This window comes from Dendrobates tinctorius, unplaced genomic scaffold (assembly GCF_039654945.1).
Source record: "Dendrobates tinctorius isolate UK_male_01 unplaced genomic scaffold, ASM3965494v1 ptg000062l, whole genome shotgun sequence".
In the NCBI taxonomy this organism is placed as follows: domain Eukaryota; kingdom Metazoa; phylum Chordata; class Amphibia; order Anura; family Dendrobatidae; genus Dendrobates; species Dendrobates tinctorius.
This window is the reverse complement of record NW_027361730.1, coordinates 22,265,495-22,292,418: the sequence shown is the minus strand read 5'-3', so window position 1 is coordinate 22,292,418 and position 26,924 is coordinate 22,265,495. Positions and strand designations below refer to the sequence as shown.

Sequence of the window (26,924 nt, the reverse complement as noted above, 5' to 3'; positions counted from 1 at the left end):
GGCATTTATTATTATAGAAATACACCTGTTTATATGGGATGTGTTCATTCTCCTATTATCTACATATATTTTGTGTTCATTCCCCACCTATAAAGCACAGGGAATATAATATATACCTGTTTATATGAGATATGTATTCATTTTCCTATTATCTACATATATTACATGTTCATTCCCCACCTATAGAGGACAGGGAATATAATATACACCTGTTTATATGGGATGTGTGTTCAATCCTCTATTATCTACATATATTACATGTTCATTCCCCACCTTTAAAGCTCAGGGAGAATAATATACACCTGCTTATATGTGATATGTGTTGATTTCCTAATTGTCTATATATAAATCATGTTCATTTCATATCCATGATGCCTAAGAAATTTATAATACCTCTCCATGTCTTTGGACCTATAAGTTACTATGTTCATTCTTTTTCTTCATTCCTTTTCTTCATTCTTTTTAGTCAGTCCCATGGAAATGATATTATTGCAAACAATGGGATCAGTTCCTCCGTTTCCATGCAGAATTTTTGTTAAATGACGGAAATGATGACATATCTGTTGGCAAATGTGAACTCAGCCTTACTGAATCTCTTTGTTTCTCTGGTCACTATTATACATTTCCTGTATCATTCTGAAAGTGTAGTGGAATGACCCAGCTAATCTGAATAGGATGAAGAAACAAGACGAAAATTGTGTTTACCTGTAAAATCTTCTCCAACTGTTTGTGATTTTCAACCACAATAACGTTTGCTCTGCAGTCATTCGCAACATAATGGCAAGCTTCAGGGGAGTTGGTTGTATAAATACCAGTTGTAATTCCCCTAAAGCATAAAATAAGAAAAAAATATTCTATACCTACGTGAAGCAACATTCAGAAATGAAAGCTTTTCACAATTGATTATGGCTTCGGGTCCCAAATAAAACACTTCTCAAAGTTCTTATGTGTGCATAAGCTTTATATGCTTGTCATTATAAAATAGGAGAATGGACTTCGGGATAAAATTATTCTTACTAAGACAATAAATTATATTTTCCAGTATCTTTAAAAGACACTGAAGCTATTAGGTACTGCTGATGCCCAACCATCCATATGACTTTATCATGGAATGCAAGGTAGCTAGACCTGTCATATTCAGAATCTCCAGTGTGTATATGTACGGAAATGGACATGCTGCTCACTTTTCCCCCTTGAAGAGACAAGTTAATTGTTAAATGTGCTATTGTGATGTTATGTGAACAATGTTGTATTGTAATGTGAAGTATATATGCATAGTGTGTAGCAGTGTTAGAGGTAATGCTGATAAGATAGAGATAGGTGTTAAGGTTTGCATAGCACTGTGTAAATGTTTAAGTCTGCCTAGCAACAGACTGCAGGGTCAGATACAGTTAATGTTTGGGACTAGCCCACAGGGGTGGGGTTAGTGTTAGGACAAGTGACTGCTTTCAGCAAGCTAGTGAGAAAGAGTTTGGAGTGCGAAGTGAGCAGTACTGGATAATGGGTGATCCATAGCAAGAGTAGACCAAAGGCTAGGGATAGTGAGATCCTGAAGAGAAGTTACAGACAAGAGTGGTCTTCTGGATAAGGGTTCTTAGGAAGGACGCAGAGTCTCCAACCCTACAGCTTGTAATGAAGAAGGTACAGGTGCATCTCACAAAATGAGAATATAATCAAAAAGTTAATTTATTTCAGTTCTTCAATACAAAATGTGAAACTCATATATTATATAGAGTCATTACAAATAGAGTGATCTATTTCAAGAGTTTATTTCTGTTAATGTTGATGATTATGGCTTACAGCCAATGAACACCCAAAAGTAATTATCTCAGTAAATCAGAATAATTAACAAAAAACACATGCAAAGGCTTCCGAAGCGTTTAAAAAGGTCCTTTAGTCTATTCCAGTAGGTTCCACAATCATGGGGAAGACTGCTTACTTGACAGATGTCCAGATGGCAGTCATTGACATACGCTACAAGGAAAGTAAATTTTGCATTTCATTTGATATGCAAATTGCCTCTTCAGAGAAAAAGAGGACTTGAACTCTATAGCGCCACCTGTTGGAAGTAGCGATCTTACAAGTCACAATCGACCCTTTAACGAGAACTGAAATAAATTAACTTTTTGATGATATTCTAATTTTGTGAGAAGCACTTGTATCAGGCTTAAACAGGACTGAGTACGTGAGACTAATGTGGGTCCTGAGCTGTAGATCCAGGGTGCAAGTAGTGGAAGAAATAGGATGCAGAACATCTGAGTAGTAAAGGAGACTTGCTGATCAGGGCTGCAGCGTTAAAGCTGGGTAGTGGCAAAGTAGCATAACACAGTGTGCCTCACTAGACCTGGAATAGAACTTCAGAGAAAGGATACTGTGTGAAAGAAAATGCATCATAAATGTTCATAAAAGTTTGAACCCGATATCCCTTGTATATAACCCTTACCAAGTTACCGTTCAATTAAGACTTTATTTTTGAATGGTGGTCTTCCTTATTGAACTGTGGAACCTAAAATCCTGGCCAGCCCTCACCACTGGCTACATGTGGCGTGAATGGGTGTAATGTCCTCACAGCACAATTCCACACACCAAGCCAGGATCCACACTTTCACGTATTGCGCTGGGGCTCCACCCCCACCGCGTTACATATCTGGCTATCTATAGTAAGGCAACAAAGTTTCTGCCGGTGAATTTAGTGAGACAGTGACCAAGGCAAGTTAAGTAAATGTCTTTTATTGTCCAAATACTTCACACATGCAATCTCCGGATTGCAGCAGGGAACATGCTAATAAAGTCCAGTGCCGCTGGCACTTGCACCCCTGTAAAGAGCTCGGGTGCAACAGTGTTTGTCCACGTCATTGCTGGCTCTGGCCTGTATTAGCTTCACACAGCCAGGCATAAAACCACAGCTCCTTCAGCTCTGCTGCATGTGAAATCCAAACACAAAAAACAAACCTTTAGTGTATGTTCAGAGGAAAACCATGCCCATGGACCACTTGTAAGACCCGGACTGGAGGGAGAGATTCGTCCCACTACCATCTTACAGATCTCTCCAAAAATAAAAGCCCAAGACAAGTTTTTCTAACAGGCTTTGTCAAATAACTTAACCCATTCCCCAAGGCTCAATTCTAGGACCCCTACTCTTCTCTATCTATACCTTCGGCGTGGGAAAGCTCAAAGAATCCCACGGTTTGCAGTATCATCTCTACGCTAATGACACGCAGATCTACCTATCTGGACCTGACATCACTTCCATACTGACCAAAATCCCACAATGTCTGTCTGCTATTTCATCTTTCTTTTCTACTCGCTTTCTAAAACTGAACATGGACAAAACAGAATTCATCATCTTTCCCCCCATCTCACTCCACCCCTCCACCTGACCTATCCATCAATGTCAATGGCTGCTCACTTTCCCCAGTCCCGCATGCTCGGTGCTAGAGTTGAGCGACTTTTGTTTTTTTAGGGTCGAGTTTCGTTTCGTGAAACCCGACTTTTCCAAAAGTCGGGTCGAGCAAGATCGGCCGATTATAGGGAAAAGTCGGGGTCCTCTCGAAACACGAAACCCAATGTAAGTCAATGGGGAATAAAAGTCGGCAGTGAGAGGAGGACAGTAAACACACCTACAGTGCCCTTTGAATGCCAAAAGCATCAATTCTTCTTACTTAAGCTTGTCAACCTTAATTAACTTCATAATACAAGTTACGCACTGAAAAATGGGGGTTATTTGGCTAAAGTTGTGGAGTATTTCAACCTTGCAAGTGCTGTGATCCTGAGCAAGCAGGGGGGGCCCACTCGTTGGCGACGGCACTGGCACAGGGCCCCTGATAGTACGGTGGTGTGTCTGATGGCGGGTGGGCCGAACCTGCACTTTCATCTGCAGCTTCCTCTTTGTCACCGTGTAAGATGGAACTGTATATGGGAAGGGTAACCTGAGTTTCATCAGGGTCAGATTCAGGCCGTGTAGCGTGCGAGGGGAATGTAGTGGTCTGGGTCAATGTACCAGCAGATTCATTGAGCAGTGCCTGGGCATCAGTGCACTTGTGTCGCCCCCAGGAGTACGGTCGCCACAGTGGCATTACCTTCCTCCTAGGGAGTGTGATGTCATGCTTGGGAGCAACGAAGGATCTCTCTAGCAGGTTAACTGATTGGGCGGCGTTATTCCCACGAGTCATGACCCTCCAAACAGCGTTCATGAAGGCAAAGTGTTTGTTTTACGTGGGCAGTATGGTTGCAAAGCTGAACCTTAAAGGAATGTCCAGAAGGGCACCACCAGGAGTGGAGCCTACGGTTAAATTCGACTCCACCTGGGAAACCTCAACCATGCCAGCTACAGAAAAGATGCACACATTGCAAGCTTAATTCCGTTAACGAACGAGACTCCGTCATGCCCCGCGGTCCGAGTCCAGCTTACTAGAGGGACACGTGAGGCTCTGGCACATGAGATTGGCCAATAACTGGTGTGTCATGCCCTTACATGTCCGTGGCTGCATGTGCGCTACACTGAAAAGGCCAGCGTTTGTCGCTTACAGGTGCAGATAACCCGCTGAACAACGTTAGTGATGGGGATCACTGATTACAATTATTACCCGCGAACGATGACTTCCCAGTAAGTGCAGGTCAACCGCAGTTCCGGAATTAGGCCTAACCGTCATTCCTGAAAAAATGAAAAACTTACGTGTGCAAACCACAGGTGCTGTAGCTTGCTTAGCAGCTCGCCAGCCGTTCTCACGCCCAGTATGGATTACACGTGATTGCACAAAGGTGAGAAAGGGTACCGTATCCCCGGATAACATGTATGGATAGCGTACACATTCAAAATATATGTCTATACATCAGGAGGCAGGCTCAGACGGTGTTAGGCCCAGTATGGCTTGCACGCGATTGCACAAAGGTGAGAAAGGGTACCGTATCCCCGGATAACATGTCTGGATAGCGTACACATTCAAAATATATGTCTATACATCAGGAGGCAGGCTCAGACGGTGCTAGGCCCAGTATGGCTTGCACGTGATTGCACAAAGGTGAGAAAGGGTACCGTTTCCCCGGATAACATATATGGATAGCGTACACATTCAAAATATATGTCTATACATCAGGAGGCAGGCTCAGACGGTGTTAGGCCCAGTATGGATTGCACGGGATTGCACAAAGGTGAGAAAGGGTACCGTATCCACGGATAACATGTATGGATAGCGTACACATTCAAAATATATGTCTATACATCAGGAGGCAGGCTCAGACGGTGTCAGGCACAGTATGGATTTGACGGCCCAGACTACACAGCGGAGGAGCAGGGAGAGGTAAAGATTGCAAATGCTGGGGCCCTGCCCAAGCAAGGGGGGCCCACTCGTGGGCGTCAGTACTGGCACTGGGCCCCTCATAGTACGGCGGTGTGTCTGACGGCGGGTGTGCACCACCACCGTAAGAGACACTTGATTGCACTATGAGGGACCCTGCGCCAGTGCCGGCGCCCAAGAGTCGGCCTACCCACCTGTCCAGGGCAACAGCACTCACACGGTGTCGTGTGCTAGGTGGTGACCCCGGCCATGGGGGGGGAGGCAGCACAGTTAGGGAGTTTTAGAAAGTGGCATATGTTGATGTTGGACATTCAGCTGATGCAAAAGGCGAAATAGGTCAAGTCCCAGGAAGAGGTGGACCAAAGCAAGCCATTTTTCTGTCACCCTATGTGTCATCAGGGGAAGGTGGGACAAAATCCTTGGAAACCCATGCATGGTTCATTTTAATGAAGGTTAGATCATCCACATTTTGGGTTGACAGACCGGTCCTTTTTTCTGTCAGGATTGATCCAGCTGCACTGAAGACTCTTTCCGATAGCACACTTGCAGCTGGGCAAGCGAGCTCCTGTAAGGCATATTGTGCCAATTCAGGCCAGGTGTCCAGTTTAGCGGCCCAATAGTCAAAGGGGAATGACCTGTGTGGGAGAACATCGATATGGGAGGAAAAGTAGTTTGTAACCATAGTTGACAACTGCTGTCTCCTGTCACTTTCCATCGATGCAGTATTACCAGTTGTGTGAGCGGTACTTGAAAAATCAGTCCACAACATTGTCATGAAACCCCTGTCTCCAACGCCACTTCTGCTGTGTGCACCATGAACACCTCTGCCAAGCTGCCCCCGGCCCGTACGGCTCGTGTGAGATCCATCACCGCTGCTGTGTGCTGGGAATGCCTCAAGCAACCGATTTACCAGAGATGCTTGTTTATTAGCCAATATTAGGTCAAGGTTCTCCTGTGGCATGATGTTTTGTAATTTGCCTTTATAGCGTGGATCCAGGATGCTGGCCATCCAGTAGTCGTCATCGTTCATCATTTTGGCAATGCGGGGGTCCCTTTTTAGGATCTGCAAGGCATAATCTGACATGTGGGCCAATGTTCCCGGTGTCAATGATGCACTGCGAGTGCTGGTTGGAGGAGCACTTTCTGGCAAATCCACATCCCTCCAGTCACGCACAAACCCTGTACCAGACCTTGCCACGCCAACATTTTCACTTGCCCCACGAGATGCATCCTCCTCCCCTAAGTAATCATCCCCATCATCATCCTCCTCCTCCTCTTCTTCCTCCACCTCGTCCAGGAGAGGTCCCTGAGCAGACAATGTCTGAATGTCATCAAGGATTCCCTCCTCCTCTTCCTCCTCATCAACATTGGCTGCAGACGCCTGCTCCTTAAGGTGCGTCAAAGTTTGCATGAGCAGACGCATAAGTGGGATGCTCATGCTTAGGATGGCGTCGTCTGCGCTTACCAGCCGTGTGCATTCCTCAAAACACTGAAGGACTTTACAGAGGTCTTTCAGCTTCGACCACTGCACACCTGTCAACTCCATGTCTGCTCTCAAAGTGCCTGGCCGTGTATCCTCCCACAAATGCATTATGGCCTGCCTCTGCTCGCACAGCCGCTCCACCATGTGCAGGGTGGAGTTCCACCTTGTTGCAATGTCAATAATGAGGCGGTGGTTGGGAAGGTGGAGCAATCGCTGCAGCTTCTGCATACGAACGGAGTGTACAGGCGACCGGCGGATGTGCGCGCACAGTCTTCGCACCTTCTGGAGCAGGGCTGTTAACTCTGGATAATTTTTGAGGAAGCACTGCACCACCAGGTTCAAGGTGTGAGCCAAGCAAGGTATATGGCTGAGTTTTGAAAGGGCTATGGCTGCCACAAAATTACGGCCGTTATCACTAACTACCTTGCCTGCCTCAAGATGTACACTGCCCAGCCATGACTCAGTTTGTCGCTTCAAGTACTCGGCCATCACCTCGGCGGTGTGTCTGTCACCCAAACACATCATCTGCAACACAGCCTGCTGACGCTTTCCACTAGCTGCTCGATAGGGGGACACCTCGTGTGCAACAGTGGCAGCTGCAGATGGAGTGCTCGTACGACTGCGCTCTGTGGGCGAGCTTTCGCTTCTGGAGGAGGAGGAGGGTCGAACGCCTACAGCCAACTGTTTCCTATACCGTGGGCTAGGCAGCACTGTCCCACCACCGCTGTCCCCTGTGGACCCTGCATCCACCACATTAACCCAGTGCGCAGTGATGGACACGTAACGGCCCTGGCCATGCCGACTGGACCATGCATCAGTTGTGAGGTGCACCTTTCCACTCACTGACTGCTTGAGTGCATGGACAATGCGGTCTTTTACATGATGGTGGAGGGCTGGGATGGCTTTGCGAGAGAAGAAGTGGCGACTGGGTAGGTCATAGCGTGGTACTGCATAGGCCATGAGTTCGCGGAAAGCTGCGCTTTCCACCAACCGATAGGGCATCATCTCAAACGAGATTAGTTTGGCAAAGTGGGCGTTCAAACCCAGTGTATGCGGATGAGAGACTGAGTACTTTCTTGACCTACTCATAGTGTCTGGGAGGGTGAGCTGGACTTGAGAGCTGCATATGGTGGAAGTAGCTGTGGACAGGGCGGACTGAGAGAGGGTTGATGATGGTGATGGAGTTGGTGTTCTTTCTGATGGCCTAGATTCAGTATTTCGTTGATATAACAGTGGGATTCCTTGACTGCTGTGGCCTTGCAACGACACCTCCACATTTGCTGCTGTGCTAACCGGTGGGCTTACAGTGGGGAAAACAATGTAGCGTTGCTGACTACCTTCTTTGTGATCAGTTGCACATGTGGCACTTGAGGTTTGGTGTTGTGTCCACGCTTGCAAGTGCATGGTGGTTAAATGTCTAAGCATGCAACTGGTATTCAAATTTTTCAGATTTTTCCCTCGGCTAAAGGTCTTTGCGCACTTCTTACAGATAACCTTGGCCTGATCATGAGGATTTTGTTCAAAAAAGTGCCACACTGCACTCTTCCTACTTTGGCAGACATTTTGCGGCCTAGCACGCTGTGATCTTTTGACCCTCTGGACAAGCTGTACAGCAACTCTTTTGATTTTTGGAACCTGTCTTTGGAGTGCTCCGGGCCTGCCAGATAACAGCTGTTGCGATGTCGATGTCTGCTGTGGATGCTCCTCATCTGAGCTATTGGAAGCAGCACCCTCTTCCCCCAATGGATGCCAATCTGGGTCAACAACTGGGTCATCCATCATCTCCTCTTCAATGTCATGTGCACCTTCCTCTGTGTCACCGTGTATGGTGGTATAGTGTGCGGGAAGGGGCACCTGAGTCTCATCAGGGTCAGAATCTGGCTCTGTACACTGCGAGGACAATGTAGTGCTCTGAGTGAATGTACCAGCAGAATCATCTATCAGCAGCTGTGCATCAGTGCACTCCATGTCAGATTCATCTTGGCCTGGGTAATTCACCATTTCACTTGATAATCCAGGCATGGTATGTGAAAACAGCTCCATGGAGTAATCAGTAGTATGGCCTGCGTCATCCTTCAATCTTGGTTGGGGTGAAGGACACAAGGAAAGGTGTGGTTCATGAACATGAGCCTCCAATGACGACTCAGTGGTTTTACTTTTTACAACTTCAGAAGAGGAGGCGATAGAGCTGGAGGCTGAGTCAGCAATGTAAGACTAAACTTCTTCCTGATGCTCTGGCTTTAAAAGCGGTTTGCCAACTCCTAGAAAACTAAGCCTTCGAAGCCTTATGGAGCCAGACGATGACGCAGGCTCAACACCTCCTGCATTCGGTCCTATTTTGCTCTTGCCACTACCATCAGATCCACCACCAACACCATCATTACCAGCTGCCAACCCCCGCCCAATTCCACGGCCTCTTCCACCAGCCTTCCTCATTTTTTGTAGAAATGTAGACAAAATCCAACAAACTATATAGTAATGTAAAACAAGGTACAAGGTGTCTATAGGACAGGGGAGATTTTGAATTTCTGCACACACTTGTGGACACTGGACACTTTTGGATTGTGTGAGGCCCACTGAATATCAGAGCGCTATGTCACAGGCTCGATGGCACAGGTGTGAAAAAAGTGACTACAGGATAAGGGAGATTTTTAATTTCTGCACACACTAGTGGACACTGGACACCTTTGGATTCTGTGAGGCCCACTGAATATCAGAGCACTATGTCACAGGCTCGATGGCACAGGTATGAAAAAAGTGACTACAGGATCACAGAGATTTTGAATTTCTGCACACACTAGTGGACACTGGACACTTTTGGATTGTGTGAGGCCCACTGAATATCAGAGCGCTATCTCACAGGCTCGATGGCACAGGTGTGAAAAAAGTGACTACCAGATAAGGGAGATTTTGAATTTCTGCACACACTCGTAGACACTGGACACTTTTGGATTGTGTGAGGCCCACTGAATATCAGAGCGCTATGTCACAGGCTCGATGGCACAAGTGTGAAAAAAGTGACTACTTGATAAGGGAGATTTTGAATTTCTGCACACACTAGTGGACACTGGACACTTTTGGATTGTGTGAGGCCCACTGAATATCAGAGCTCTATGTCACAGGCTCGATGGCACAGGTGTGAAAAAAGTGACTACAGGATCACAGAGATTTTGAATTTCTGCACACACTTGTGGACATTGGACACTTATGGATTGTGTGAGGCCCACTGAATATCAGAGCGCTATGTCACAGGCTCGATGGCACAGGTGTGAAAAAAGTGACTACAGGATAAGGGAGATTTTGAATTTCTGCACACACTAGTGGACACTGGACACTTTTGGATTGTGTGAGGCCCACTGAATATCAGAGCGCTATGTCACAGGCTCGATGGCACAGGTGTGAAAAAAGTGACTACAGGATAACGGAGATTTTGAATTTCTGCACACACTAGTCGACACTGGACACTTTTGGATTGTGTGAGGCCCACTGAATATCAGAGCGCTATGTCACAGGCTCGATGGCACAGGTGTGAAAAAAGTGACTACAGGATAAGGGAGATTTTGAATTTCTGCACACACTAGTGGACACTGGACACTTTTGGATTGTGTGAGGCCCACTGAATATCAGAGTGCTATGTCACAGGCTCGATCGCACAGGTGTGAAAAAAGTGACTACAGGATCACAGAGATTTTGAATTTCTGCACACACTTGTGGACACTGGACACTTCTGGATTGTGTGAGGCCCACTGAATATCAGAGCGCTATGTCACAGGCTCGATGGCACAGGTGTGAAAAAAGTGACTGCAGGATAAGGGAGATTTTGAATTTCTGCACACACTAGTGGACACTGGACACTTTTGGATTGTGTGAGGCCCACTGAATATCAGAGCGCTGTCACAGGCTCGATGGCACAGGTGTGAAAAAAGTGACTACAGGATAAGGGAGATTTTGAATTTCTGCACACACTAGTGGACACTGGACACTTTTGGATTGTGTGAGGCCCACTGAATATCAGAGCGCTATGTCACAGGCTCGATGGCACAGGTGTGAAAAAGTGACTATAGGATAAGGGAGATTTTGAATTTCTGCACACACTAGTGGACACTGGACACTTTTGGATTGTGTGAGGCCCACTGAATATCAGAGCGCTATGTCACAGGCTCGATGGCACAGGTGTGAAAAAAGTGACTACAGGATAAGGGAGATTTTGAATTTCTGCACACACTAGTGGACACTGGACACTTTTGGATTGTGTGAGGCCCACTGAATATCAGAGCGCTATGTCACAGGCTCGATGGCACAGGTGTGAAAAAAGTGACTACAGGATAACGGAGATTTTGAATTTCTTCACACACTAGTGGACACTGGACACTTTTGGATTGTGTGAGGCCCACTGAATATCAGAGCGCTATGTCACAGGCTCGATGGCACAGGTGTGAAAAAAGTGACTACAGGATCACGGAGATTTTGAATTTCTGCACACACTTGTGGACACTGGACACTTATGGATTGTGTGAGGCCCACTGAATATCAGAGCGCTATGTCACAGGCAGAAATTGGCTAGTGTATCACAAACTACAAGGTGTATGTAGAGTTGGGCAGAATAGGAATCTCCCTAGAGTGTAGGTCTGTAAGAACGGAACAAGTCCTCCACTTATCCTTCCACAGTGACACACAGATAGCTTCACTGTGGACGTGATAACAGCCGTTACACGGTACTGAGAGGAGCGTGCACGTACACGGCTGTCCGGTGTACGTAAAATTGTCAAGCTACGTGTTTTTTAAGTATACGGACTGACACACGCTGTCTCTCTGTCATGTCGGACGCTGTTCACACCACTGTGTCCGGCAGGCAGAGGTAGTTCCACCTCCAGCCACTATAGCCTCAGTGGCGCCGGCTTGATCTTCAGGCTCTCGGGGGTTAATCCTGCTGGAGACCAGGTTGGATGGTTAGTCACGCCCACGGTCTTTAAATAGTCATGCTGGCCTATGGGCGTCGCCGATTATAGCTTGTGTTTCATACCAAGTGGTTCCGGTCTGGAGTGGAGGTGTTGCAGAGAGAGAGATTCGTGTCTGGTGGCGTATGATCCGTTATTATCCTTTCTCCTTCCCATATTTGTGTTTAGTTGTGCCCTGTTCACATTACTGTTTATTCCTGTGTGTGTGCGGCGCAGTGCAGTTTAAGTTCCCCCTGTCTGTCATATTTGTGTGGGGGCTTTGGTGTTGTGACTCCTCACTGGGTGGAGGGTTAAGTGCAGGGCTGAGCAGGAGATAAGGAAAGGGTGGAGGCTCAGGCATTTGCACCATCAGCAAAAACCCTGGGTTGAGGGCCAGACAGGGTTTCCCCTAGTTAGAGGGACATCACAGGGGCCCCGGGAGTTACAGCCTTAGTTGAACTAAGCCCCCCGTGACATTATAATCGGCCCACATTTTTTCAAGAGTCCATGGATCCATTAGAGTCCATAACCCGCCAGTTGGCGGCGCTGTCCATACAGGTCTCCGAGTTGAAAGGGGCAGTTCAGCAGCAGGCCCTGGTAGTAGCGAAGGTGCAAACGGCATCTGCAGGTATCGGTGCAGAGCCGAAGTTTCCGCTGCCAGAACGATTTTCAGGGGATCGCAGCAAATTTGTCGTATTTCGGGAGGCCTGCAAGTTATACTTCCGCATGCGGCCAATCTCCTCAGGTAATGAGGCCCAGCGGGTAGGGCTAGTGCTGTCATTACTGAGTGGTGACCCCCATGCATGGGCATTTTCTTTACCAGCTGACTCTGCTACATTTCATTCTGTTGATAATGTTTTTTCTGCCCTCGGGCTCATTTACGATGATCCTGACCGACTGGCTCTAGCAGAATCTAAAATCCGCGCCCTCCGCCAGGGGGAGCGCTTGGCAGAGGACTATTGTTCGGAATTTCGCCGCTGGGCCGTAGACACACAGTGGAATGACCCAGCCCTGCGGAGCCAGTTTATTCATGGGGTATCAGGGAGGGTTAAACAAGCCCTCCTGATGTATGAGACTCCGGCATCGTTGGAGTCTGCCATGAGTTTGGTGATACGTATTGATCGCCGTTTTCATCAGGGGGCACAGGAGACACTACCTCTGGGGGAAAACAGAGGTGCAAGTGTGGTTGAAGTTGATGAGTTCTCTGAACCTATGCAGATTGCTGGCGTGGCACAGGTTAAGCGTCGCGCTCCGGGATTCCGGAAGCCCGGAGCATGTTTCTACTGTGGTAAAACTGGTCATTATGTTAACGTTTGCCCGGTACTACCTAAGAGGGTCACATCGGCGGAAAACTGTTAAGCTCAGTGGGTATGGAGGAGACCCAACTGAGCGTATGCATATCCTCCATGATGGTATCTCAATGTATGCTCCCTGCCAAGGTTATTATCGCGGGCAGAGAGCTACCAATATCAGTATTTGTGGATAGCGGTTCCGCCACCAATCTCATAGATGAGAAGTTTGCACACACCGCCGGGTTTAAGATCGAAAAACTTCCTCACCCCATACAGGTGGTGACCATTAATGCTGTTCCCCTCCCTCAAGGGGAGATTACGGAGTTTGTGGCAGAGGTGAAACTCCACATTGGGGTCCTACATTCTGAGTCGGTTACATGTAGGGTCCTCGTAATCTCCCAGCACAAATGGTCCTGGGTTTTCCATGGTTGTCCAGGCACAACCCGGTAATTGATTGGACAACTCAGGACATAGTACAATGGAGTGGTTTCTGCCAAGACAATTGCTTGGCCACATGTGTGTCCGCCGTGACGCCCAGCCTGCCGGAGGCTTTGCAGGATTTCGCGGATGTTTTCTCTGAGAAGGGTTGCTCAGAACTGCCTCCACATAGAGCCTATGACTGTGCTATTAGGTTAAAACCCGGGGCCAAATTACCTAAGGCCAGGATGTTTAATATTTCTGGTCCTGAGAGACAAGCTCTGAAAGACTACATCGCGGAGAGTCTGAGCAAAGGACACATCCGGCCTTCGTCTTCGCCTGTAGCCGCGGGGTTTTTCTTCATTAAGAAGAAAGATGGGGGGGTTACGCCCGTGTCTGGATTTCCGAGAGTTAAACCAGATTACTATCCGTGATCCCTACCCAATGCCGTTAATCCCGGATTTGTTCAACCAGGTAGCGGGGGCGAAATGGTTTTCCAAGCTGGACCTCAGGGGGGCATATAACCTCATAAGGGTCCGTCAGGGGGATGAGTGGAAGACAGCGTTTAACACTCCTGAGGGTCATTTTGAGAGTCTGGTTATGCCGTTTGGGTTGACCACCGCGCCTGCCGTTTTCCAACATTTTATTAATGATGTATTTGCTCATATCCTGGGGAGATTTGTGATTGTATACCTGGATGATATCCTCATTTATTCTAGCGATCGGGACACTCATTTGGAGCATGTCAGGCAGGTGTTACAGTTGCTCCGGGAGAATCAGCTCTATGCTAAGCTGGAAAAATGCTTATTTTTTGTCCAGGAGTTGCCCTTTTTGGGATATATTGTGTCCGCAGCCGGGTTTAAAATGGACACCGCTAAGGTGCAAGCGGTGCTGCAATGGGAGAGGCCGGAGAGTCTGAAAGCACTCCACCGGTTCCTTGGGTTTGCCAATTATTATAGGAAATTTATAAGACACTTTTCGACTATCGCCAAACCGCTCACGGACATGACAAAAAAGGGTGCCGATCTAGCGAACTGGCCTGAGGTGGCTATACGTGCATTTGAGCGTCTGAAGAATAGTTTTGCTTCAGCCCCCATTCTGGTGCAACCAGACGTATCTAAACCTTTCGTGGTGGAGGTTGATGCGTCGGAGGTGGGAGTGGGGGCAGTACTGTCTCAAAGCTCGTCCTTGAGCGAGATGCATCCATGCGCCTACTTCTCCAAGAAGCTGTCGCCGGCCGAACGAAATTATGATATCGGCAACAGGGAGTTGTTGGCCATCAAACTGGCTTTTGAGGAATGGCGACACTTCTTGGAGGGGGCGGCTCACCAGGTCAGAGTCATCACCGACCATAAGAATCTGCTCTATCTGGAGTCGGCCAAGCGTCTGTCTCCTAGGCAGGCTCGCTGGGCATTGTTTTTTACTCGTTTCAATTTTCTTGTGACTTACCATCCCGGGGCTAAAAACACCAAGGCGGATGCTTTGTCTAGGTGTTTTCCGGGGGGAGAACCTCGGGAAGAGCCGGTACCCATCCTCCAAAAAGGGGTAGTGGTCTCTGCTCTCACGACGGAGGTAGAGGCGGAGATTGCCGAGGCCCAAGAGGAGGTACCACCAGGACTTCCCACCAACAAATCATTTGTACCCCTGCATCTTCGGCTTAAGCTGTTGAAGGAACACCACGACTCGGTACTGGCTGGTCATCCAGGGGTGAGGGGCACCTTAGAGCTGGTATCGCGTCGTTTCTGGTGGCCCAAAATCCCGCAGGACGTGGTCTCATACGTGGCAGCTTGCATCACGTGCGCTAGGGCTAAGTCACCCCGTACCCGTCCTGCTGGCACGCTACAGCCTCTGGGGGTACCCAATAGGCCATGGACAGAAATCTCCATGGATTTCATCACTGACTTGCCAGCCTCGGCGGGGAACACGGTCATCCTGGTGGTGGTTGACCGTTTTTCAAAGATGGCGCATTTTGTGGCGTTGTCTTCATTGCCCAATGCTAAGACATTGGCTCAGGTATTTGTGAAGGAGGTGGTCAGACTCCACGGAGTACCGTCGGACATAGTATCTGATAGGGGTACGCAATTTGTGGCGAGGTTTTGGAAAGCTTTTTGCTCACGTTTGGGGATCAAGTTGTCACATTCATCGGCTTTTCATCCACAGTCTAATGGACAAACTGAGCGCATGAACCAAAATCTAGAACAGTATTTACGATGCTTTGTGTCCGACAACCAGGAGGAGTGGTCTACTTTCCTTCCCCTGGCCGAATTCGCGCTAAATAATCACCGCCAAGAGTCATCAGGAGAGTCTCCATTCTTTTGTGTGTACGGTCAACATCCTCAGTTTTGTACCTTACGTCAGGGTGACTCAGGGGGTGTCCCGGAGGAGGATCAGCTAGGAGCCCAATTGTCATCAGTCTGGAGGCGGGTGAAACAGCGTTTGTTGAGCATGAGTGCCAGGTACAAACGGGTGGCTGACAGTAGACGCGTGCCAGGTCCGGACCTGTGTGTGGGTGAATGGGTGTGGTTAGCTACGAAGAACATAAAACTCAAAATTCCATCTTTAAAACTGGGTCCAAGGTTTATTGGGCCTTTTAGGATTTCTGCCATCATTAACCCAGTGGCTTATCGGTTGGAACTTCCCGCAGTGTACAAGATACACAACGTGTTTCACAGGGCTTTATTGAAAAAGGTGGTAGGCTCTGTGGACACAACGCCGATGCCACCTCCAGTCATGGTGGATGGCGATTTAGAGTTTGAGGTCGCCAAGGTAGTGGACTCTCGAGTAGTACGCCGTACTCTTCAGTATTTGGTGCACTGGCGGGGGTATGGTCCGGAGGAGAGGTCTTGGGTTCCAGCCTCAGACATACATGCGGATCGGCTGGTCAGTTCTTTTCACCGTCGTCATCCGGACAAGCCGGGTCCTATGAGTCTTGAGGGTCCGGAGGTCCCTCGTAGAAGACGGGGTAATGTCATGTCGGACGCTGTTCACACCACTGCGTCCGGCAGGCAGAGGTACTTCCACCTCCAGCCACTATAGCCTCAGTGGCGCCGGCTTGATCTTCAGGCTCTCGGGGGTTAATCCTGCTGGAGACCAGGTTGGATGGTTAGTCACGCCCACGGTCTTTAAATAGTCATGCTGGCCTATGGGCGTCGCCGATTATAGCTTGTGTTTCATACCAAGTGGTTCCGGTCTGGAGTGGAGGTGTTGCAGAGAGAGAGATTCTTGTCTGGTGGCGTATGATCCGTTATTATCCTTTCTCCTTCCCATATTTGTGTTTAGTTGTGCCCTGTTCACATTACTGTTTATTCCTGTGTGTGTGCGGCGCAGTGCAGTTTAAGTTCCCCCTGTCTGTCATATTTGTGTGGGGGCTTTGGTGTTGTGACTCCTCACTGGGTGGAGGGTGGAGGGTTAAGTGCAGGGCTGAGCAGGAGATAAGGAAAGGGTGGAGGCTCAGGCATTTGCACCATCAGCAAAAACCCTGGGTTGAGGGCCAGACAGGGTTTCCCCTAGTTAGAGGGACATCACAGGGGCCCCGGGAGTTACAGCCTTAGTTGAACTAAGACATTCTCTATAGTTTTGAATGTGATCAAACAGCAAATATATTTAACTGTTTGAAAGCTAGACAAAACTAGTAGGTGCAGGTCTGTAAGAACGGAACATGTCCTCGACTTATTCTCACAGAGTGACACACAGATAGCTTCACTGTGGCTGTGATAACAGCCGTTACACGGTACTGTGTGAGGAGCGTACACCACTGTATGGTGTGAAAAAATGCACGCTCAGTACCTCAGCAGGACAAAAAAAAAATTGGGATTGCTTTTAAAAATGCAGTTTGCAGAGCAGTGGGTAAACAGCAATGCAGCTGTCAGGAAGCCTTAGAAGGCAGCCTAACAACCAACACCACTGATCCACCACAATATAGCCTCCCCTTGCACTGCACACACAGTGACTGGTGTGTTGTACAGGCAAAATCGCTAGCAGCAGAAGCAGTTTTTTTTTCTTCTTCCCTGCCTAACGCTCTCCCTACAGAATCAGCAGCAGCAACCTCTCCCTATGCTAAGATCGGCAGAAGTAAGATGGCGGTCGGCGTGCACGCCCTTTTATAACCCCTGTGACGCCCACCAAAGCAAGCCAATCACTTGCATGCCCTTCTGAAAGATGGTGGTGACCCCTGCCTATGTCATCACGTTGCCCACAGTGTCCGTGGATCCTGATTGGCTGAAAAAGAGCGCAAAACAAACTTTTGAAAAGCGACTTTGGCGCGTAAGTCGCCGACCTCGTGGCCGACCTCATCCTAGGGTCGGGTTTCGTTTCATGAAACCCGACTTTGCCAAAAGTCGGCGACTTTTGACATTTTTCGACCCGTTTCGCTCAACTCTACTCGGTGCCTCAGGGTGATCCTCGACTCTACCCTCTCTTTCAAGCTACATATTCAAGCCCTTGCCTCATCCTGCCGACTCCAACTCAAAAATGTTTCCCGAATCCGTACATTCCTTGACTAAGAAACCGCAAAAGCGCTTGTGCACGCCCTCATCATCTCCAGCCCCGACTATTGCAATCTCCTACTCTCTGGCCTCCCCTCTAGCATTCTTGCACCACTCCAATCTATCCTAAACTCTGCTGCCCAACTAATCCACCTGTCTCCCCGTTATTTCCCAACCTCTCCTCTCTGCTAAGCCCTTCACTAGCTTCCTATTGTCCAGAGGCTCTAGTTCAAAACCCTAAGGGTATATGCACACGTTGCGGATTCGTGTGCAGAATTTTCCGTGCAGAATCTGCTATTTTTGGCAGAATCCGCAGGTCAAAATCCGCGCGTTTAAACTTCTTGATGACAATGCGCACGGTAGACCAGGAACATTCAGGTCTTTGGAGATTGACTTGTAGCCTTGAGATTGCTCATGCTTCCTCACAATTTGGTTTCTCAAGTCCTCAGACAGTTCTTTGGTCTTCTTTCTTTTCTCCATGCTCAATGTGGTACACACAAGGACACAGGACAGAGGTTGAGTCAACTTTAATCCATGTTAACTGGCTGCAAGTGTGATTTAGTTATTGCCAACACCTGTTAGGTGCCACAGGTATGTTATTGGTTGCTGTTAATTACACAAATTAGAGAAGCATCACATGATTTTTCGAACAGTGCCAATAATTTTGTCCACCCTCTTTGTTATGTTTGGTGTGGAATTATATCCAATTTGGCTTTAGGACAATTCTTTTTGTGTTTTTTCATTTAAGACAAATTAAATGAAGATAATAATACCAAAGAATTTGTGTTTGCAATCATTTTCAGGAAGAAACTGAGTATTATCTGACAGAATTGCAGGGGTGTCAATACTTTTGGCCATGACTGTACAGAAAGGCAGCACAACACCAGGGGAGCTAACAACGCCTCTGTTGTGATGTGTCAGCGTGATGATGTCACCTCGCTAGCATGTACACGCTGGCCAGTACAAGTGGAGTCCCGGGAACCAGAGCAGAGTGCAGGAAAATGGGAGCGAGGCGAGTATGTCTGTATTTTTGGATTTTTATTAATATGTGGCTATGGGCAGGCTCACACTGTATATAGGACGCTATATAGGGGATCATACTGTATATAGGAGGCTATATGGGGGTTCATACTGTATACAGAGAGCTATGTGTGGGCTCATAATGTATATAGGAGGATATATGGGAGATCATACTGTATATAGGGAGCTATGTGATTGCTCATACTGCATATAAGAAACTAGATGGGGCTGATACTGTATATAGGAGGCTATATGGGAGCTCATACTGTATATAGGGAGCTATGTGAGGGAAACTGCATATAAGAGGCTAGATGGGGCTGATACTGTATATAAGAGGCTATATGGAGGCTCATGCTGTATATAGGGAGCTATGTGCAAGCTCATACTGTATATAGGAGGCTATATGGGGTTCATACTGTATATAGGGAGCTATGTGCAGGCTCATAATGTATATAGGAGGCTATATGGGAGCTCATACTGTATATAGGGATCTATGTGAGGGCTCATACTGCATATAAGAGGTTAGATGGGGGCTGATACTGTATATAGTAGGCTATATGGAGGCTCATACTGTATATAGGGATCTATGTGTAGGCTGATACTGTATATAGGAGGCTATATGGGAGCTCATACTGTATATAGGGATCTATGTGAGGGCTCATAATGCATATAAGAGGCTATATGGGGGCTGATGCTGTATATAGGAGGCTATATGGGGGTTCTTACTGTATATAGAGAGCTATGTGTGGGCTCATACTGTATATAGGAGGATATATGGGAGCTCATCCTGTATTTAGGGAGCTATGTGAGGGCTCATACTGCATATAAGAGGCTAGATGGGGCTGATACTGTGTATAGCAGGCTATATGGGAGCTCATACTATATATATGGAGCTATGTGAAGGCTCATACTGCATATAAGAGGCTAGATGGGGCTGATACTGTATATAGGAGGCTATATGGAGGCTCTTACTATATATAGGGAGCTATGTGCGGGGTCATACTGTATATAGGAGGCTATATGGGGGGCTCATACTACATAGTAACATAGTTATTAAGGTTGGAGGGAGACTTTAAGTCCATCTAGTTCAACCCATATCCTATCCTAACTTGCCCTAACATGTTGATCCAGAGGAAGGCAAAAAAAACCCATGTGGCAAACAGTAAGCTTCACATTGGGGAAAAAAAATTCCTTCCCGACTCCACATACGGCAATCAGACTAGCTCCCTGGATCAACGCAATATTAAGGAAATTAGTGTATATACCCTGTAATATTATACTTTTCAAGAAAGGCATCCAGTCCCTTCTTAAATTTTAGTAGGGAATCACTCATTACAACATCATATGGCAGAGAGATCCATAGTCTCACTGCTCGTACAGTAAAGAATCCGCATCTGTGAGTATGCTTAAACCTTCTTTCCTCCAGACGTAGAGGATGCCCCCTTGTCCCCGTCACAGGTCTAAGAGTAAAAAGATCATTAAAAAGGTCTTGGTATTGTCCCCGCATATATTTATACACTGTAATAAGATCACCCCTAAGCCTTCGATTCTCCAAACTAAATAACCCAAAGTGTAATAACCTGTCTTGGTATTGCAGACCCCCTAGTTCCCTAATAACCTTGGTCGCTCTTCTCTGCAATCGCTCCAGTTCAGCTATGTCTTTCTTATACACCGGAGACCAGAACTGTACACAGTATTCTAAGTGTGGTCGCACTAGTGACTTATATAGAGGTAAAATTATGTTCTCCTCATGAGCATCTATGCCTCTTTTAATGCATCCCATTATTTTATTTGCCTTTGCAGCAGCTGCCTGACACTGGCCACTAAATGTGAGTTTGTCGTCCACCCATACACCCAGGTCTACTGTATATAGGGAGCTATGTGAGGGCTCATAATGTATATAGGAGGTTATATGGGAGCTCATACTGTATATAGGGAGCTATGTGAGGGCTCATACTGCATATGAGGCTAGATGGGACTGATACTGTATTTAGGAGGCTATATGGGGGCTGATACTGTAGATAGGAGGCTCTATGGGGGCTTATACTGTATATAGGGAGCTATGTGCAGCCTCATACTATAAATAGGAGGCTATATGCATCTCATACTGTGTATAGGGAGCTATGTCGAGGTTATACTGTATATATGTGGCGCCCCTGAGGCTCAGTCGCCACAGAGGTACTGCACCTCCTCCTGAGGTGTGGTATCCCATCATCCAGGTAAGGTGGAGACTCCTGACCACACTCCAACACCTTCACCCCACACCACAAAGTAGTGTAGCAAAGCACCTACGGCGGCTACCTGCTTGGAGTATAGCAAAGCACCCATTGGTGGCTCCCTGCTTGGAACACGAAATATGCTGGGAGGTGGGTGGAGTTAGATGACATTACAAAGAGCGGGAAGAGTTTAGGATTAGTGGTCAGTCAGTTGGTTGGAGAGCGAGAGAGAAGAAGATCCCCGGAGAGAGGGATAGATGGATGAAAGTGCTGCAGCAGATCCCAGTGACCTGGGTCTGTTGGCACAGGAAAGGGAGAGAGAGAGCAACATAGACTGAAAGCCTGATTCTCCATAGAGAGGAAGATCAGAACGTGAGGAGTAAAAGAGAACAGAGGACGTGGGTGAGAAGAGACCCTTCCTAGAAGTTCTAAGTGCAAGGCCAGGGCCCGGTCCCCGAGGTTGTACGGATACTAATGGTCCTGCAGCAGACACCGGAGGAATAGAAGTAGTGACCACTTTATTCCCACACGAGACTTGGGGGCACAACAGCAACATAATAGTGAGCCGGGACTTAGTAGCAAGGACTCCCCGAAGCAGGCTACAGCTGTCTGCTGTACAAGTAGAGTTCATAAGAACATCGGACAGGAGGAACTCCAGTGTAACTCAGTAATAGGAGTACTTCACCTAAAGGCGCTATAAGAGGAGACGCTCAGAAAGGTACATGTTGGCGGAGTGTTGGAAAGGAGTATTCCATCAGGCCTGGAGGCTGACTGAGTCCCAGACCCGGAGGACACGGCACGGAGGCAGGCACCTATTTGTACAACAGACTGTGAGTAAAGCTTTGGAACTACATGCCCTGGTGTCCTCCACTTATTCCTGCACCAACCTGCCCAGCACTGCTACATCTCTTGCACCTGACACTGCACCATCTACGTGTCACTCCATTTACTCTGCCCTGGGACTACAGCCCTGCCTGTGGAGGGCTATACCATCACTGCTGCACCACACCATCTGTCCCTAGAGGATCTGTCTGCAGCGTCGGCTTATCTCTTCATTGCCGAACACCACAGGTGGCATCACGAATCACTTATAAACTTTATTCCCAACTCAACCCCTCTTACATGGGCGCCCAGGACAACGGACCGGGTCACCGCTGCTGTGACAATCCCCTCTGAGAGACCGGCCCGGTACCGAGTACCCCACAGCCCTGGGAGGGCGACCCATTTGGGAGTTATGTGAGTGCTCATACTGTTTCAAGGTAGCTATATGAGGGCTTATACAGTATACAGTAATTTTATGGGGGCTCACACTGTATGTAGGGGCTATGTGTGGATTCATACTTTATGTAGGGGGCTGTTTGTGGGCTCTCATACTGTATGTATGGGTTATCTGGGGACTCATACTGAATATAGGTAGGCTGTGTTTGGGCTCATATTGTATGCAAGGGCTATGTGGGGTATATTGCCTGGGCCTGTGAACTGTTATCCTCATTGTAGTACGGCTTATGGTCTTTTTTTCTTGTCCTGATTGAAGGAATTCCCTAATGAATGAATGAGGGAGGAAACGTTGTGGAAGAAGATGCCATTTAGCTAAGTGCACATACAGTATATATAACACTGATTGGCAGCTTTCTATTCTCTGTACATTGACAAAAAGCTGCAAATCAGTGGTTGGGGTGGGGTTACACATAGAAAGAGGACTATATGGCACAAGTCATCTTGTCCTCTAGTGATAGTCTCATAGTAAAATCACTGATTTTATTGAAACTACAACCCACAACCTAATAAATGACACATCACTGAAATCAATGTCTCAGCCCCTACATTATGCTGTTATCAGACTAATAAGGCCGGGGTCACACTTGCGTTGAATACGGACGAGTGCTGTGTGATAAAACATCGCATAGCACTCGGACCAGTATTCATCTATGGGGCAGCTTCCATCACAGTTTTTTTTCTCGGTCGTAATCTACGTGCAAGTGAAATTGCAACCTGCTGCGATTGTCACCGTTACTCAGCCGAGTCTCGGTGCAGTCGCACCCATATAAGTCTATGGGTATGATTGACACAGTGCACATCACTCGGATGTCATCCGAGTGCTGTGTGATATATGCCGACGCTGGCAATGGAAGAGATAGAGAAATTAGTTTCTCTGCCTCCTCCGCAGCTGTGCTCTTGCATCGGATGCTATACACAAGTGTGACCCGGATGCTATACACAAGTGTGACCCCGGCCTAAAGGTACATACCCATATGCGAGAAAAAAAATGGTCCGATTTCCAGACCAAATAAACGGACGAGTACCATGCGAGTGTCATGCAATTTCTGTGCGATTTTTAAACGGAACATCCATATGACTTGCCTATGCAATCCATATGCAATGTGATTTTAACATGAGCTTTTACATACAGGAGTTCTCTGTCCTTTACACATCATTTTAAAACAAAATATTCTTCAATACACACACATATATATTAGATAGATAGATAGATAGATAGATTAAAAGCCGGCAAATGATCTGCCGCGTACAGTATAGTCACAGAGTGACAGGTTAGAATAGAATAGATATACTATATACACATAGAATAGATGTATATACAGTATATACAGTATATATGTCAGTATATATATGATACATAGTTGCTGCTACTTTTTGATGAACGTGAAAACCAATAACTATATTATAAAAACGAAAGTTGCAGAATTTTTTTAACATAGGAAAAATGGTTAAAAGGGTTGTTCCAGCCGGTCCGGTCAGCAATGATAATAGATGTGGCAGTGCCAAGTGACAGCAACATCAGAAAGAAGGAATATGAGAAGCTGGAGGAATACCAGGGCCTCAAAGGAGAACTGGAGAAGATGTGGAAGGTGAAGGCAACAATGATTCCAGTGGTGATAGGAGCACTTGGAGCAGTGACCCCTAAGTTGGAAGAATGGCTACAACAGATCCCAGGAACAACATCTGAGCTCTCTATCCAGAAAAGCGTAATACTGGGAACAACTAAGATCCTGCGCAGAACCATTAAACTCCCAGGCCTGTGGTAGAAGACCCGAGAATGAGAAAGGACATCAAAGACCATCCCCGATGGGGGTGAGAAGGAAGATATATATATATATATATATATATATTTATATACTCATTTATATTGCAGAGAGAGATATGTAGAAGGATAGCCAGTAATTCATTTGCCAGCTTCTGTAAAAATCCCTGCAGGAGGCGGCAGGATAGGAGAGATGGATTGCATACAGTAAATCCATATAGAATAAGTAGATATATTGATTTCAGTGACAAATACAATTAATATAGAGTGTGTGCAAAATACTGGACATGTATTTTAATTAATAAAAGATTATTTTACGGGAAAAAAATGGCGTGGGGTCCCTTTATAGTTAATAGCCAGAAATGGCTATGCAGACAGCTGAGGGCTGATGTTAATAGCCTAGAAAGTGGCCATGGAAACTGCCACCCACGTGGCTAAAAACTTCAGCTCTCAGCCACCCCAGAAAAGGCGCAGCTCTAAGATGCGCCAATTCTGGCACATAGCCTTGCTCTTCCCAATGCCCTGTAGCGGTGGCATGTGGTGTAATAGTTGGGGGGGTTGATGTCACCTTTGTGACATCAAGCCCCGAGGTTAGTAACGAAGAGTCGTCAACAATACTCCCCTATTAGTAATCCCATAGTCAAATTGTAAATAAAACACAAACATCCAGTTAAAAATCCTTTAATTGAAATAAAGACACAGACTCCTTTATTATTCTTAATTAAACCATACTTAAAATCACGTCACTGACATCACTGAATCTGCGATCCCTCACAGCCTGAACTGCGATGATCTCTGGAACGTGGGAAAATGCCAGTGAAGAGGTCGCCACAGTTCATGCTCAGTGTATTCACAGCTGATCACCGTGAGCATTTGTCATGGTGATCTGCTATGAAGACACTGAGCTTGAAGTGCCGTGACCTCATCACTGGCATTTTACCACGGTCCTGAGGTCACAGCAGTTCAGCCCGGCTGCGAGAACAGCTTCAGTGACGTCACTGATCGATCCTGTGATTTACATAATATCACAATGCTTCTTTCTTGGGGTTGCAATTTCATTATTGAGGGGTGTATATGTCACATGACTAAAGGATACTTTACATTGCATGGTGAGAGTTTTGCATACAAATCAATGTATATGCATCTAACTCTTTATTGTGTCATTTCACTGTTATACTGCTTTGAATTTAGTACAAGTTTGACAGCTGGGTGACTGTTAACATTTATTAAAGCTATGTTCCCACGATGAATTTTCAGTGTGTTTTTGAAGCTGCTTACTTTTGTTGCGTCAAAAACACAGCATCTTACAGTTGCAGGAAAGTGAATGGTATTTATGGAAATCTCATGCTTACTGTGTTTCTTTTTAACGCAGTGTAAACTGATCTGCGCTGCATGTTTCAAGTCCGCGGCAAGTGAATTTCTCTTGGGGGTACGCTGAGTTTTAAGTGTGGAACTTCTCAATGTATTAATGCATTTTGAAGGTGAATTACAGAGGAACGGCAGAATGCAGAATCCTATGAAAAGATTTTACAGAATTATTTAATGAATGACCTAATTTCTAACGCTATTGCGCCTCTCCAGTCCGTCCTTAACCCTGCTGCCCGACTAATTAATCTCTTTCCTTGCTACTCCTCCGCTGCCCCCCTTTGCGAATCCCTTCACTGTCTCCCAATTCCCCAGCATATCCAGTTCAACTTACTAACACTGTCCTACAAAGCCATCCATAACCTTTCTCCTCCGTACATCTCCGAACTAATCTCCTGATGTCTTCCCTCAGTAATGTACTTTTGTACATTTCGTATTGTTTGTTATTCTCACTTAAGAAGATGAAAATAAACATTTGAGATGGGAAAATTTACATTTTTCATTTAGTTTCATAAAAATTCTGCGCACTAATAGTTGCCCAATAATTTTGCACACGTACAGTCTGGAAAATAAGTATTTGATACACTGCCGATTTTGCAAATTCTCCCACCTACAAAGAATGGAGAGATCTGTAATTTTTATCGTAGGCACACTTCAACTATGAGTGACAGAATCTAAAAATAAAAAACACAAAATCACATTGTATTATTTTTAAATAATTAAATTGCATTTTATTGCATGAAATAAGTAGTTCATCACCTACCAACCAGCAAGAAATCTGGCTTTCACAGACCTGTTAGTTTTTATTTCAGAAGCCTTCCTATTCCACACTTATTACCAGTATTAATTGCACCTCTTTGAATTCCTTACCTGTATAAATGACACCTGTCCACACTCAATCAATCACACTCCAACCTCTCTACATAGGCAAAGACCAAAGAGCTGTCTAAGGACACCAGGGACAAAATTGTAGACCTGCAGAACGCTTGGATGGGCTACAAGACAAGAGCCAAGCAGCTTGGTCAGAAGGCAACAACTGTTGGCACAATTATTAGAAAATGGAAGAAACACAAGATGATGGTCAATCTTTGTCAGTCTGGGTCTCCCTGCAAGATCTCACCTCATTGGGTAAGAATGATTCTGAGAAAGGTAAGAAATCAACCCAGAACTACACGGGAGAACCTAGTCAATATCCTTAAAGGGAACCTGTCACATCGTTTTGCTGCTATAAGATGCAGCCACTGCCTTTCAGGACTTATCTAAAACATTCTATAATGCTGTAAAAAAGCCCCTGGTCCTACCTGAAAGATAAGAAAAATAAGTTTTATTATACTCACCCAGGGGGGCGGTTCAATGCGGTCCAGTCTGATGGG

General features: G+C 46.5%; 1 protein-coding gene across 2 annotated transcripts in view; it reads right to left on the bottom strand.

Annotated features, from left to right (window-relative positions):
- The window catches only part of ACSBG1 (acyl-CoA synthetase bubblegum family member 1), a 123,630-nt gene that overhangs the window by 55,868 nt on the left and 40,838 nt on the right, over positions 1–26,924 (bottom strand). For both annotated transcript variants that reach the window (XM_073579370.1, XM_073579371.1), the window contains exon 5: positions 706–826. In XM_073579370.1, coding sequence (XP_073435471.1) covers positions 706–826 — 121 coding nt within the window. The remainder of the gene's footprint in view (positions 1–705; positions 827–26,924) is intronic.